Genomic DNA, 16,409 nt, shown 5'->3' with positions numbered 1-16,409 from the left:
GGGTAAAACATGACCTCCACAAGGAGTCTTCTGCAAAGCACAGTAGGTTTGTTTACACCAGCATCACCACAAACAAGTGAGTAATGCATTGCTGTCCGATGTTGTGATGGCTACATCACTAGGCTATAGGAATTTTTGCCTTCCTTGTAATCTTATGGAACCACCATCATACATGTGGTTTCTCCTTTACCAAAACATTGTTATGAAGCACACGGCTCTGTAACACCAGCTGGGTAACTTCTAGGCCCTATACATTCTTTTTCTGTACTAATTATATATATCCTATCTCATTTTAGAATCAGCTATTTTATTCCTTGTTTCCTCAGAAGAGACTTCAGTAAACATTTATTAAAGAAAGGACTAATTTATTAGAAACTAAATTTGACTGTATCTTAGCAATCTGGATTTTAGTGCATTGCTTTACCAATTGACATTGTTCAAAAATATTTAGAAATAAATTGCGAATTATCAATAAATTCTTAATTTTCAACATGTATCTTAAAAGCATCTTCTAACCTACTTACCGGCTGGCATATGTCTGAGTGCTGCCTTCTGAGATGGATCTAAAAAAAAAAATTGAAAGCGATGTCTCAAGTTAGCACTAAGAAAACTTGCCAACTTCATGAATGAAAATCAGGCCATTTTATAATTAGTATTATCTCTTTAAAAGATTAACTACTGATAAATAAAATGATGTCCAAAGGTCACTGAACATAGATGCAAATAAATAACATTTTCATCTACCCCATACCTCATCCATAAGAAGGGCACATTTCGAATCCTGCAATGAGGAGAGTATCCACAAAACACAGATTTGCTTTTTCTGAACATAGAATATAGATTTGTTCAGAAAAAACACAGATTAGCTATTTCTAAACATAGAACATAGATTTGACTTTGAATGATTCTCACCTTCATACCCCAACTTTTGGTTTTTTTATTCATTGTTAAAAAAAAAAAAAAAAGACAGTATTTTGTAAATTAAAACCTATACTGCCCCCTAGGCAATCTAGCAGAGTGAGCTGGCACAACAATTTTCCCTTTCCATTCCTTGCATAGAGGAGTACTGAAAAAAAAATCACACACACAAACATTTGATACACAACTGAGGCTCACAGCAAAGACTCTCCTGTTGCCAATAAAAATGATAAAACTGAGAGCTCACAGAGTAAACAGGAGCTGAGGCTGAATGACTTCAGAAGTATCTAAACCTACAGTGCTGCCAGTCACATGAAAGTACATCACATACAATTATGTACAGTACAAAATACATGATAATGATAATAATAACTGATTTTGGTTTATGTGTTTACTATCCTATCGTTTTGTTTGTTTGTTTGTTTTTTGAGGTGGAGTCTCACGCTGTCTCCCAGGCTGGAGTGCAATGTCGAGATCTCGTCTCGCTGCAACCTGCGCATCCCGGGCTCAAGCTATTCTCCTGCCTCAGACTCCTGAGTAGCTGGGATTACAGGCATGTGCCACCACGCCTGGTTACTTTTTATTATTATTTATTTATTTATTTATTTGTTTATTTATAGTAGAGACAGAGTTTCACCATGTTGACTCGGCTAGTTTTGAACTCCTGACCTCAGGTGATCCGCCCGCCTTAGCCTCCCAAAGTGCTGGGATTACAGGAGTGAGCCACCACGCCAGGCCTATACTATCCTTTTTTATCACTATTTTAGAGTGTACTCCTTTTGCTTATTTAAAGAAAAAAAAAAGTTAACTGTAAAACAACCTCAAGCAGGTCCTTCAAGACATATCCGGAGGGTGGCATTGTTATCCTGGCCGATAACATGATGACAGCTCAAGGTCTATCATCGCTTCTGAAGATCTCCCACAGGACAAGATGTGGAGATGCAAGACAGTAATATTGGTTGTCTTGACCCTGCATAGGCCAAGGCTAATGTGTTTGTTTGTGTCTTAGTTTTTAACAAAAAAGTTTAAAAAGAAAAAATAATTAAGACCAAAAAGCTGATAAAGATATAAAGAAAGAAATTTGTACAGTGTGTTTGTTTTTGAGCTGTTATGACAAAAGTCAAAAAGTTTTATAAAATTAAAAAGTTTATCAATTTGAAAAGTTATAGTAAAACGTAAGGTTAATTTATTATTGAAGAAATAAATTTTTAAGTAAATTTAATGTAGCCTAAGTGCACAGTGTTTATACAGTTTATAGTAGGACTCAGTAACATCCTCGGCCTGCACATTCACTCACCACTCACTGACTCACCCGGAGCAACTTCTAGTCCTGCAAGTTCCATTCATTGTAAGTGCCCTATACAGACATATCATTTTTTATCTTTTATATCATATTTTTACAGTACCTTTTCTGTTTCAATACATAAATAGCCAATCAGTTACAGTTGCTTACAGTACTCCATATGATAACATGCTGTACAGGCTTATATATATAAGGTTATAGGATATAACCTAGGTATGTATTAGGCTATACCATCTAGGATTTTGTAAGTACACTCTGTGATGTTCACACAATAACACAATCACCTAACAGTGCATTTCTCAGAATGTATCCTTGTGTTAAGCGACTCATGACTGAATTAGTGTACTGCTTGGGTAAACAACAAATGGATGGAATTTTATAGATTGTGACAGAAGTCATGAATCTAGATGTATAAATTTCTACAATAATTATGGGTTTGGGAGAGCCAATTACATTGACCTAATCGTTCTGTTCTTTTAATCATCAATAAATTGCATTTTGTCCCTATTCATCCTACTTATGTTTATTTTATTTCTTTTTTTTTTCTTTTTTCTTTTTTTTCTGGAGCTCACTGGTGATCATGGCTCACTGCAGTCTTGAACTCCTAAGCTAAAGCAATCCTCCCACCTCAGCCTCCCAAGTAGCTGGGATCACAAGCTCATGCCACCATGCCTGGCTACTTTTTTAATTTTTAATTTTCAGGTGCTCCACACACCTCAGCCTCCCAAAGTGCTGGGATTACAGGCATGACCCAACACACACAGCCCCTATTCATATTTTTTAACTATAACTTCAGTTCTCACTATTTTCTAACAGTCTGTGAACTGGACTCCATATTCCCTGACACTTAACTACCCATCTTCAATTTTGTAAAAGTCCGAGACCTTATTTCTTCAAATATTGACTCTTCCCCACTCTAAATTTTCTGTCTCTGAATTCTTTTGTTTCTTAACTGGTCTTTTATATGTTATTATTCTGTTTATGTTGTATTCTGAGTGATTTCCCTAAACAATTTAAAAATAAGAAAATCTTTTTTCAGCTCCTTTATTTATTGTTTAATGGATTCCATTTGTTTTTCAACCTCTATGCAGATCCTAAGCATTTTTTTGAGGTTTTTCAATTACCTGTATTTCTTTAGATTGCTTTGGCTGTTGGCATTACCACCGTTAGTGCCTTTTTTTTTTTTTTGTAAGGTTAAGTAGCATTGATTGTCTCATGAGAATTCTACATATTTTGCTTTGCACAGTAGGTTTGCTTACACTAGCATCACCACAAACAAGTGAGTAATGCATTGCTGTCTGATGTTGTGTTGACTACAACATTACTAGGCTACAGTAATTTTTCACCTTCATTATAATCTTATGGAACCACCATCATACATGTGGTTTATCATTTACCAAAACATTATTATGCAGCACATGGCTCTATAACACAAGCTGGGTAACTTCTAAGCACTATAAATTATTTTTCTTTACTAATTATATATGTCCTATTTCATTTTAGCATCAGCTATTTTATTCCTTGTTTCCTCAGAAGAGACTTCCAGTAAACATTCATTAAATGAAGAAAGGACTAATTTATTAGAAACTAAATTAGACTATATATTAGCAGTCTGGATTTCAGTGCATTGCTTTACCAATTGATGTTCAAAAAAAATTGAGAAATAAATTGTGAATTATCAATTAATTCTTAATTTTCAACATGTATCTTAAAAACACCTTCTAATCTACTTACTGGCTGGCATATGTCTGAGTGCTACCTTCCGATTTAGATCTAAAAAACAAAATTGAAAATGTCTCATGTTAGTACTAAGAAAACTTGCCAACTTCATGAATGAAAATCGGTCCATTTTATAATCAGTATTTTCTCCTTATAAGACTAATTATTACTAAATAAAATATTGTCCAAAGGTCAATGAACACAGATGGAAATAAATAACATTTTCATTTACTCATATACCTCATCAATGAGAAGAGCACATTTCAAATCCTGCAATGAGGAGAGTATCAAAAACACCCAAATTTGCTTTTTCTGATCCCTTCTAAACACAGAATATAGATGTGACCTTAAATGTCTGATCCTGACCTTCAAAATCCAACTTTTGGTTTTTAATTCATTTTTAAAGAAAAGACTACCTCTGAGGCCAGAGTTTTAATAGCACTGACTTAGAAGGAGCTAAAGCCCCAGGCCTTCGGACGCAGAGATGCTGTAAGTGAACTCTTTAACTAAACCAGGAGCCAGAAGGGACCAATGAAACAGGAATAATAAAATTTCTGACCAGTGACTTTTGGAATGCAAGAGGGAAATATGCATAAACAGAGAGAAAAAATGCATCAAGAAGAGAAGTAGGACTCCCAAGTGTCCAAAAAGTGCAGTTTTAGGACCCCGGTTCACACCCCCACAAATTCTTGAACACCATGCATGGTAAATTTTTAAAAATATTTTTTCTTTAAGAAAGAAAAAACTAAACAACTGGTATGGTTAGGCTTCGTGTCCCCACCCAAATCTTACCTTAAATTCTAATCCCCATAATCCCCACGCATCGAGAGAGACCAGGTGGAAGTAATTGAATCTTGGTAGTAGTTTCCCCCATGCCTTTCTAGTGATAGTGAGTGAGTTCTCATGAGATCTGACGGTTTTATAAGAGGTTCTTCCCCCTCTGCTTGGTACTTCTCCCTCCTGCCACCTTGTGAAGAAGGTGCCTTGCTTCCCCTTCGCCTTCTGCCATGATTGTAGGTTTCCTGAGGCCTTCCCAGTCATGCTAAACTGTGAGTCAATTAAACCTCTTTCCTTTATAAATTACCCAGTCTTGGGCAGTTCTGTATAGCAGTATGAAAACAGACTAATACAACAACCTACATATATGTCTTCATAATACAGCACACACAGAATTCTCATGGGAAACATCAAAGACACTGACAATAAAAGAGTCTATCATTACAAACCACTAAGAGTTAATGTCAACACTACACTAACACATGAATTCATGCAGCAAGTGCTACAAATGATTTGCTTAAAAAACGCTTTAATCTGAGAATATTTAGACTCCTCATAGAGATCTTTGCAGGAATGGAATCCATAAGTCTAAACCAGGACAGACAGGAAAGAAAAAGTAGAGAAATAAAAGAGTGAGCTAAGAAAATTAATCAGAATGTGAGATGCAGAGATTAAAAATATGTGAAAGTTGCAAATACTAAAAGCATACTTCTAATTCTGGCCAAGATGGAGTAAGACTAAATTTACCCTCCTGCCAGAATGTCCAAAAATACAAACAAAATGTATGAAACAATTGATTTCACACATTGGCTACTAGACAGTGCAGTACAGTGAACTTTGAGAGAAGGAAACAAGGTGAGTTCTGTGATTGAGTCTTCTTATTGTCTAGGGAGAGTTTTCAAGCTGTAGTGCAGTGAGGGAAACTGAGGCAAATCTCAGTAGTCTCTCTGCTTGAGGTGAGAGAATTGGGGTCCTAGGAAGGGAAAGGAAGCTAGGGTTCACAGGGCAGAATACCACAGAACAAAAGAAAATGTTTAGAAGGAATCCTGAGATTGGCAGAGGACCAACCCCCCAACCCCTTGCATCTTCTGCAGAGAACTGATGAACGCTTGCCAGTGAGGGAACTACCTGAGCCAGAGTAAAACCATTTATCCAAAATGAACAAAGGGAATAATTTCTTGTGCTCACAGAAGGACAGGAATAGTTTGAGTTCCTACTACCTGAGTTGAATATATGGTAATTCAGAGTAAGATGGATAGAGTTACTCAGAATGGTACTGTCTTTTTATGGCTGACTATTCTGATCCTTCTTAACAAAGTTTAAAATCAATGGTGTAAGAATAATTTAAAATTTTTGGGCAAAATACACTATTTCCATATTTCTTAACATATATAAAAATTAATTCAAATTAGATATAGATCTAAAGGCAAAACCTAAAACTGAAACTTTTAGAAGAAATCACAGGAGAAAATCTGTGAACTTGGGTTAGGCAATTATTTCTTAGCTACAGCACCAAAATTGTGATCTATAAAAAAAGAAATTGATACATTGGTTTTACTAAACATTTAAAACATTTGCTGTTTAAAAGATTGTTAAAAGTATTAAAAGACAAGCCTTAGACCGAGATAACATGTTTGCAAATTACATATATAATGATGGACTTATATTCAGAACACTCAAAATACAACAAACCCATTTCAAAAATGATCAAAAGATTTGAAAAATACGATAAAAAGGAAAATAACCCATAATTTGAATAGACATTTCTCCAAAGAAGGTATACAGATGGCAAATAACCATATGAAACAAGTGTCAACATGATTAACCATTAGAGAAATTCAAATTAAAATTATAATGAGATACCACTACACAATATCAGAATTGGTAATGTTAAAAAAAAATGAGACCACGTATTGACAAGGATGTGGAGAAACTGAAACTCTCATACACTAGTGGCTGAAATACAAGATGCCAAAACCACTTTGGAAAACATAGCTCTTCCTTTAGAATTTAAACATACACTTATTTTATTACCCAATTATTCTATTCCTGGGCATTAAACAAGAGAAGGAAAGCATATATTCACATAGCAACTTGTACCTGAAAGTTCATGTTAAATATAGTAAGAAATTCTTCTTCAAAGGTTTAGTTTGCTTAAGTTTGCTTGTTTTTTGTTCCCTACTTTCAAGGCCAGACTTCTTTACTCACTGTGTCCCCCTGCCCTGGTAAACAACCTTCCTGCCAGTCCTTATCTATACAGCCCACATTCCACATCTGCTACCCACTCTGTAAATTACCTCTCCCATTGCAATGGCTAATCCTGCTGAAACTGATCTTCCTACCTTTCCATCAGTGTAACCGCATTCCTGCACTTTTCAAGTTAGTCAACCGGGTTCAGCTTAAATTGTGCGGTCCAAGTCCAGCCAATGGAGGCAGGACACAGTGGTAGGGACAAGCTGCATTAGAAATAAAAACCCCTGCTTTCCTTTGTTCAGGGTGCTCTCATGGCAACCAGACCTATGAGAAGCACCCTTTTGCAGAAGTAAATTTGCCTTGCTGAGAGATCCTTTGTCTCAGTGCTGGTTCCTCTTTGTGGCACCGAGCATTTGTTTCCAGCGGTTCACAACAGCTTCATTTATAACATCTATAAACTGGAAATAACCCAAATATTCATCAACAGATAAATAGATTTTAAAAATTAAGGTAGATTCATACAGCTGAGTAATTCTCAGCAATAAAAAGGAACAAACTGTTGACACACACAAAAGCATGGATAAATATCAAAATAATTATAGTGATGTAAATAATCCATACAAAGTACATACAATCATATGATATGATTTCATTTATATAAAATTCTAGAAAAAGAACCGTAAACTGTAGTGACAGAAGCAGATTAGTAACAGTCTGGGATACCAGCCTGCAGCCTTTCGCCACCAGCACAGCCTCTCTCTACCTCCTTACCAGCGCGCGTGGGCACACAGAACCCTCACCACCCTGTCAGCATGCACAAATGGGGGAACCCTCACCTACCCTGCCTGCATGCACATATACATGGACCCACCACTGGCCCACCCCAGTGCTTTTGCTGGCAGCCCCCATTGGAGGGTTGTTGCCAGCAGACTGGGAATACTTTGGCCTCTCCAGTGCAGCAGAGGTTTAACCTTAAGGGGACAGAGAACAAAGACACATTAGAACATTATAAGGATCATATGCCATGATCAAGTGGGATATATATTTGTGATGCAAGGATGGCTGAAAATACACTCGATAGTTACAGGAAACAAAATTCAACATATTTAATTAAAACTCGCAACAGTTCATCATAGAAGAAATACACCTCAACATAACAAAAGACCTGTATTACAAGCCCACAGCTACATTAAACTTAACAGGGAAAAGCTATCAATAAAAGTTTTGGTCTAAGATCAAGAATAAAACAAGAAGCCCCTCTCGCCATTTCTATTCAGTGTAGTACTAGAAGCCCTAGCCACAGGAATTAGGCAAGAAATAAGAAAAAAAGGACATCCAAATTGAAAAGGAAGAAGTTGTCTCTGTTTTCAGATGATATGACCTTATATCTAAAAAGCTTGACATTTGCTAAGGGAGTAGATCTTAAGTGTTCTCACTACACACATAAAAAGAAGTAATTATATGAGGTGATAGATGTGTTAATTATAGTAATAGTGATAATCATTTTACAGCATATACGTATATCAGGCAAATCATCAATTTTTGTTTGTCAATCATACCACAATAAATCTAAGGGAAAAAAGATAATTGAACCTAGAATGAAAAAGTAGGATTCCAAAAGGAATTATGATTGTGGTGTTGGTAAACAAATCACACGATAAAATGTGCTAATAGTATACACACACATAAGTGAATGCATACAAACACTAGCAAATCTGAATAAGATCTTTAGTTGTATTAAAAGTATTGTACCAATACCATTATACTGGCTGTGGAAATGCAGTGTTCATGTAAGATGTTATGATTGGAAAAAGCTAGGCAAAGAGTACATGAGAGCCCTACGCAATTTTCGCAACTTTTTGTCCATAAATTATTTCAAAACAAAACAATTTTAGAAAAGAAATGGTGAGTAAGACTGGGAAATACACTGGAAAATCCTAGTATTCACTGACTAAACATAAAGATGATAATAACAAAAATAACACTGACTTATTGGGAGAAATTTGAAAGTCAAATAACAAGCATTGAAAATGGAAGGAGTTAAGTGACTGAAGTCCTTGGGTTATTTCCAAGAAGACTATATGTAATGATTAAATTTAGACATTATATAACATTAACTACAAATACTAAAATTTAAAGAAAATCACTAAAACAAAAACAGAATACAAAAATGTCCAAATAGTTAAGGAAAAGAAAGAGAACAGAAAAATGAAATGATTCGAGAACAGCCTGGTTGACATGAAGAAACCCTGTGTCTACTAAAAATACAAAAAATTAGCCAGGCGTGGTGGTGCATGCCTGTAATACCAGCTTCTTGGGAGGCTGGGGCAGGAGAATCACTTGAACCTGGGGAGCTAAGGTTGCAGTGAGCTGAGATCGCACCTCTGCATTCCAGCCTGGGTAACAAGAGCGAAGTTTCATCTCAAGAAAAAAAAAAAAGAAAGAAAGAAAAGTGAAACAAAGAAAATAGATTATAGAAAAAGAAAAAAGAAATACCAAAAAAGCATGGTAAACAGAAAAAAAATAGGACGGCAAATTTCAGCCTAAACATATGTCATCATGGATTAAGCATATGAGCATAACAAACTCCACTAGTGCATTTCATATAAAGACTGTTTATACCAGCTAAATGCAAAGACAGATTGAGAAAAAAAACAAAAAAAGATGTACCAAGTAAACGTCATTTTTAAAGAGAAAGTTGATATAGCAATCTAAAACAGTGAAAATTGTATTTAACATACGATAAATAATGATTAAAGGAAAAGAAAATTTAACTAAAATAAACATTATGCATTTAGTCACTGCCTCGGAATATCTAAAGCGAAAGTTTCAACAATCAGAGGGAAAGCTACAATCCACTGAAAATTTTAGTTTGCCTCTCACAGAAGACAAAGTATCAAACAGACAGGAAAGAAAAAAAAAAAAACAGTATGTATAAAAATGGTTTGAAACATCACAATTTAAAAGTTTGTCCTAAAAACATTGGAGGACGCATATCAAGCTTACACATTTCTAAAAATTTACTTCATTTTTTGTTCCAACATTGAAGAGTCTAAATCACACAGACAAGTTTCTCAAAATAAGCTAATAAAATTAGAAAATTATTTTTAAAACAATGAAAATAAATCACATAATTGAAAACTAAAGACCACAATTGATTCATTATTTAAACAAGAAATCCTGCTAGATTTTTCAAATTTTTTAACTGAATGTCAACTATCATTTAAAAACCAGAGAGTATAAAGAAAATGACAGATACAAGGAGAAGATTTTTGCTATTAAAGTATTTCTTATTTTAGAAAATAAGAAAGGCTGAAAATTAATAAAGAAAGCATTAAAATCAAGAAATCTAGAGTCACAACAGAGCAAAGGTAAAAAGACCAGAAAGGAGGAAAAAGAGCAAAACTTGATATAAAAAACAATAGAAATAGAGACCTCAATGAAACTGAAAGTTACATATTTCAAATTACTAATAAAATAAAAACAACTCTGAGCGGACTGCTCATGAAAAAGAAAAAAAGAAAGACAAAACAAACAAACCAAAATTGATAAGGAAATGCATCTGCAGAGAAAGTATAGCTATTTAAAATTATACATAAAACAATACTAGGTAGGTTATGGGATATGGATAATGCCACATGTATTAAAAACATGTAAAATACACAAACATTCAGTGTAGACATCCTCTACCGGGAGGAAAGGGGATCATACCAGAAGAAATTGCGGCTGCAAATACAATGGCTTCTTTTATAAGAGAAACAAGAAAAATATTAACATCTGTTTATTTCCCATGGTGGGCAAGAGGATGTTTGTCATGTTCTCTTAGTGTTTGAATTATTTCTTGAAAAATAAAAATGTAATAATCTAAATTATAAATTTCCCTTCTGAAAATTTAACCCAAAGAATATTTTTAAAATTATTTCTTTTATGAGCCAGCAATGTGAATTAAAATATTTAGTCTGTAGTAAGGCCCAGAAATCTGCATTTTTAATAAATACTTCTGTTGTAGATGATACAGATCATCCCCCTTTGATAAGAAAAGAACAGATATTATATATTTGAGTTCTTCCTCTCTCAACTGACAGTTCAATGACTTTGGCAAACTATGTAAACTACACTTCCAAATCTTTGTGTCTTCAAAACAGGGGTACTCACAACTACCTCATAAAATTAAATGACATATTGATGTAATACTCAAAATCCCAGTGATATGTAAAGTATTGTTGCTGCTCATGATATTGTCTTACATATAACTAGATTCAAATGGTACTAATTTGAATTAAACTAATGTTTAACTTCAGAACACAAATGCAATTTACTCGCTACTTGGGAATTCCTCTTCCTTGATGAACCACTTTTTCAAATGCTTCCTTGCCAAAACTACTATGGTTGTTACAATGAGAATAGGAAGAACAATGGAGAAACCTAGAAGCCAGGTGTTTTCAGTCTTCCCAGATGCTCTTTCCATGATTGAATCTAAAAACAGAAATACAAAATTAAAATAAAAATAAAAAATTAAACTATCTACTTTTATTTTCAAGTTGTAACACATTCATTAGAATGTTCTGAATTTGTATTGTTATTCAAGGAACATGGAAAATATCATCATAGAATTGTAATCATAATCTTTGGGGCTATCTCTACAACCTTTCATTCTAAAAGCATGGTAACCAAGTTTTGGAAAGTTCAAAAGTATTCAAGTCTCACAGCAGCTACAGCAAACTCTCATTTTAACCCTCTAAGTAGGGACAAAAAAATTCAGTGATATACAACGTGGGATTGTGTAATTGCATGGTTATCCAAAATGCACTCTTACAAGGTGCATTATCAAAGGAATTCAGTGTATTTGTGTATATCCTATTTTTCTTTGGTAGATTGTTGGCTTTTGGCCTTGGGGATCATGTTTATAAATGGGGTCATCGCAATGCTACTAAAAGGGCACTGGCATAAAAATCAGAAGAATTGATTCCTAATCCTAATTCTGTCCTTTGCTATCACTGTACATCCCCAGTGTGTAGACCAGCACCTGGACCTGGCATATATTAAGAGTTCAATAAACATTTGCTAACTCAATAAATGAATGAATGACAGAAATGGAAGCTGTGGTGCACAAACAGAATAATATGCCAGCATCACTTCTGTCATCTCCTAAGCAGAAACTGATGGATTTTTCTGATTTAAATGATAAACTCTTTCAGAGCAAAATCTTGTCTTCTATTTCATTTCTTCTATAACAGAAACAGACTAACAGTACTAGACACAGAGCAAATGTTTGTTTAGAGCTGAGGTCACAGGATCAGTCATAAAGCTGAGGAAGAGAGGTTGAAAATATTCTAAAAGACAGAGTCAATGATATCAGTAAAGAGAAATTTTAAAAGGTATTCAACTTCAAGTATGATATTTTAATGTTAGAAAAAAGAGCAAGACAAAATCGGGCACATTCAGGCTGGTATGGCCATAGACAATAAGGCTATAGTCACCAAAACAGCATGGTACTGACATAAAAATAGACACAGGGACCAAAGGAATGGAATAGGGAATCCAGAAATAAAGCCAAGTATGTACAGCCAACTGATCTTCAACAAAGCAAACAAAAACGTAAAATGGGGAAAGGACACCCTATTCAACAAATGGCACTGGGATAACTGGCAAGCCATATGTAGAAGAATTAAACTGAATCCTCATCTCTCATCTTATACAAATATCAACTCAAGAGGGATCAAAGACTTAAATTTAAACCTGCAACCATAAAAATTCTAGAATATGACATGAGAAAACTATTCTAGACATTGGCTTAGGCAAAGCGTTCATAAGCAAGAACCCAAAAGCAAATGCAACAAAAACAAAGATAAATAGAAGGGACTTCATTAAATTTAAAAGCTTCTGCAAAGCAAAAGATATAATCAGCAGAGTAAACAGACAACCCACAGAGTGGGAGAAAATCTTCACAAACTATGCATCTGACAAATAACTAATATCCACAATCTATAAGGAACTCAAACAAATCAGCAAGAAAAAAAAGCAATTCCATCAAAAAATGGACTAAGGACATGAATAGACAACTCTCAAAAGAAGATATGCAAACGGCCAACAAACATGAAATAATGCTCAACATCACTAATGATCAGGGAAATGCAAATCAAAACCACAATGCAATACCACCTTACTCCTGCAAGAATGGTCATAATTTAAAAATCAAAAAATAATCGATGTTGGCATGGATGTTCTTAAAGGGGAGTGCTTTGACGCTGTTGGTGGGAATGCAAACTAGTACAACCACTATGAAAAACAGTATGGCAAGTTCTTGAAGAACCAAAAGTAGATCTACCATTTGATCCAGCAATCCCACTGTTGGAAATCTACCCAGAGGAAGTCATTATATAAAAGTCATTACATAAAAAGACACTCACACAAATGTTTATAGCAGCACAATTTGCAATAGCAAAAATGTGGAACCAGCCCAAATGCCCATCAATCAATGAGTGGATAAAGAAAGTGTGATATCCTGGAATACTATACAGCCATGAAAAATGATGAGTTCATGTCCTTTGTAGGAACATGGATGAAGCTGGAAACCATCATTCTCAGCAAACTATCAGAAGGACAAAAAATCAAACACCACATGTTCTCACTCATTGGTGGGAATTGAACAATGAGAAGACTTGGACACAGGGTGGTGAACATCACACACCGGAGTCTGTTGTGGGATTGGGGGAAGGGGGAAGGATAGCATTAGGAGATACACCTAACGTAAATGACGAGTTAATGGGTTCAGCACACCAATATGGCACATGTATACATATGTAACAAACCTGTATGTTGTGCACATGTACCCTAGAACTTAAAGTATAATAAAGAATAAAAATAAAAAAAGAAAGTGTGATATATATATATATACCATGGAATACTACTCAGCCATTAGAAGAACAAAATAATAGCATTCGCAGCAACCTGGATGGAGTTTGAGACCATTATTCTAAATGAAGTAACTCTTCACTTAGAGAATATAAAACCAAATATCATATGTTCTCACTCGTAAGTGGGAACTAAGCTATGAGGACACAAAGGCATAAGAATGATACAATGGACTTTGGGGTATTGAGGTGAAGGATGGGAGTAGGTGAGGTATAAAAGACTACACATTGCATACAGTATACACTGCTCGAGTGATGGCTGCACCAAAATCTCAGAAATCACCACTAAAGAACTTATCCATGTTACCAAAATTCACCTGTTCCCCAAAAACCTATTGAAATAAAAAAATAAAAATTAATTGATTAATTAGTTAATTATAAAGAAAAGAAAGCAAGATTAAGATGGCATGTTTGGTTTCCATTTCTTGATAGAATTCTGATTACCTTTTCATTACAAATATCAGTTGCTTCGTAAGTGGCAAAATCGAACTCTGTTTTAGTGATCATAAGCAATTTGATACTTTTATTAAACGGATATTTGAAGAGACAGATACTTGCCCATGTCTTCCTTAGGAAATATGGGAAAACCTTTGGAACGTGTTTGGCAGCTTGGAGGATTATAGCCTGGTGAACAAATGCACTTTTGTCTGGAATCACACACCTAGGATCATTTTGAAAAATTAAATGATTGTTTTAAAATATTTTCTCATAGAAGGTGATCATCAAGCTTACTTTTGTACCATAATCTGGTGTAATTTTGTTTATTTAGAGCGACAGTCTCACATATCAAATGTTTGGTTTCTTAGACTAAAGCACAGACACACACACACACAAAGGAAAAAAAAAACTATAAAGTGAGGCTCTCAATATTTGCATCAAGAAAATTTGACATCTTAAAATGTTTACCTACAAATTTACCATGCAATTAATTTCAAAAATGCATACTTAAATTCTAATGCAAATGTGACCCCTCCAATGACATGCTGGAGCCAGCATATATGAGTCTATCTTTGAGCTATTTTCATCCATTGCTTTATATGTCTCTATTTTATGACAGTTACATACTATTCTGGTTACTGTACCTTTGTACTATATTTTGAAAAGCTTTGTTCTTCTTTTTAAAAATTGCTTCTAATTATCTGGATTTTTTTAGTTTTATATAAGTTCTTTATTTTCTATTTCTTTGAAAAATAACATGGAGATTCTGATAAGGATTGCATTGAATCTGTAGATAATTTTGAGTGTTAGGGATAGTTTAACAATATTAATTTCTTCAATCCATGGAATATCTTTCACTTTTTTGTGTCTCCTTTAATTTTTTTCATGTTTTATAGTCTTCAGTGTACAAATCTTTCACCTCCTTGGTTTGTTTTAAACCTAAATATTTTATTCTTTTTGATGCTGTTGTAAATGGGATTGTTTAACTAATCGCCTTTCCTGACCGTCTGTTTTTGATGTATAAAAATGTAACTGATTTTTGAGTGTTGTTTTTGTGTCCTGCAACTTTACTGAATTCATTATTTCTTCTACTAATTTTATGGAACCTTTATGGTTTCCTATGTATATAATCATGGCATATTAATATATGAATATATAGAAAAGATTAAAAAAATGGACAAACTCTTAGGTAAAATAGCAAGAAAAAAAGACTCTAGAGGCTACTTCATTTCTACTTTCCCATTTGGATGCCCTTTATTTCTTTTCTTTGCCTCATTGCCTCATCTGGGAATTCCAATACTATGTTGAATAGAAGTGCACAGAGTGAGTATCCTTGCATTGTTATAGATCTTAAAGTAAAGGCTTTCATTATTTCACCATTGAGTATAATTTTAGCTGTGGAGTTTTTACATATAGGCTTTCTGTTAATCCTAACATATTGAGTTAGGATTCAATTAGCATACCACATTAATTGATCTGTGTATTCTGAACCATCCTTGCATCCCAGGAATAAATCCGATTTGGTCATTGTGTATGAGTCTTTTAATGTGCAGCAAATATAGTTTGTTAATGTCTTGCTGTAAATTTTTGCATGCATGTTTGTAGATATATTAGCCTGCAATTTTATTTTCTTGTTTAATTCTCCTGTAAATGTTTAACAGAATTCATTTGTGAAGCCCCCTGGTGGTCCTGAGATTTTCTTTGCTAGAAAGTTTTGTTTACTGATTTAATCTCTTTATTTGTTATTGTTCTCTTCAGGCTATTTATTCTTGACTAAGTCTTGGCAGGTTATATCATTCTAGGAATGTATCAATTTCTTCTAGCTTATCCAATGTGCTGGTGTATAAATATAAACCACAGTATCTTCTTAAAAAATTTCTGTGACATTAGTTGTAATATCTGCTCCTTCATTTCTGATTTTGAGTCTTTTCTTTTTTTCTTGCTATTTTACCTAAGAGTTTGTCCATTTTTTTTATCTTTTTGAAAACTCAACTCTTAATTTCCTTGTTATCTATTATTTTTCTATTCTCTATCTTGTTTGTGCTTTAATCTTCATAACTTCCTACTGCAAACTTGGGGTTTGTTTGTTCAATTTCTTCTAGTTTCTTGAGGTGTAAAGTTACAATGTCTATTTGAAATCTTTATTC

At 34.3% G+C, this 16,409-nt stretch overlaps 1 protein-coding gene across 2 annotated transcripts in view; it reads right to left on the bottom strand.

The window, feature by feature from the left end:
• The window catches only part of ADAM32 (ADAM metallopeptidase domain 32), a 164,252-nt gene that overhangs the window by 9,674 nt on the left and 138,169 nt on the right, over window positions 1–16,409 (bottom strand). For both annotated transcript variants that reach the window (XM_021942240.2, XM_021942239.2), the window contains exons 18-21: window positions 14,383–14,485; window positions 11,230–11,386; window positions 3,956–3,994; window positions 525–563 (exon numbers count right to left, since the gene is read on the bottom strand). In XM_021942240.2, coding sequence (XP_021797932.2) covers window positions 525–563; window positions 3,956–3,994; window positions 11,230–11,386; window positions 14,383–14,485 — 338 coding nt within the window. The remainder of the gene's footprint in view (window positions 1–524; window positions 564–3,955; window positions 3,995–11,229; window positions 11,387–14,382; window positions 14,486–16,409) is intronic.

The sequence above is a fragment of the Papio anubis genome, chromosome 8 (genome assembly GCF_008728515.1).
Source record: "Papio anubis isolate 15944 chromosome 8, Panubis1.0, whole genome shotgun sequence".
Classification (NCBI taxonomy): Eukaryota; Metazoa; Chordata; class Mammalia; order Primates; family Cercopithecidae; genus Papio; species Papio anubis.
Note: the sequence above shows the minus strand (reverse complement) of the source record. Positions and strands in the feature narration are given on the sequence as shown.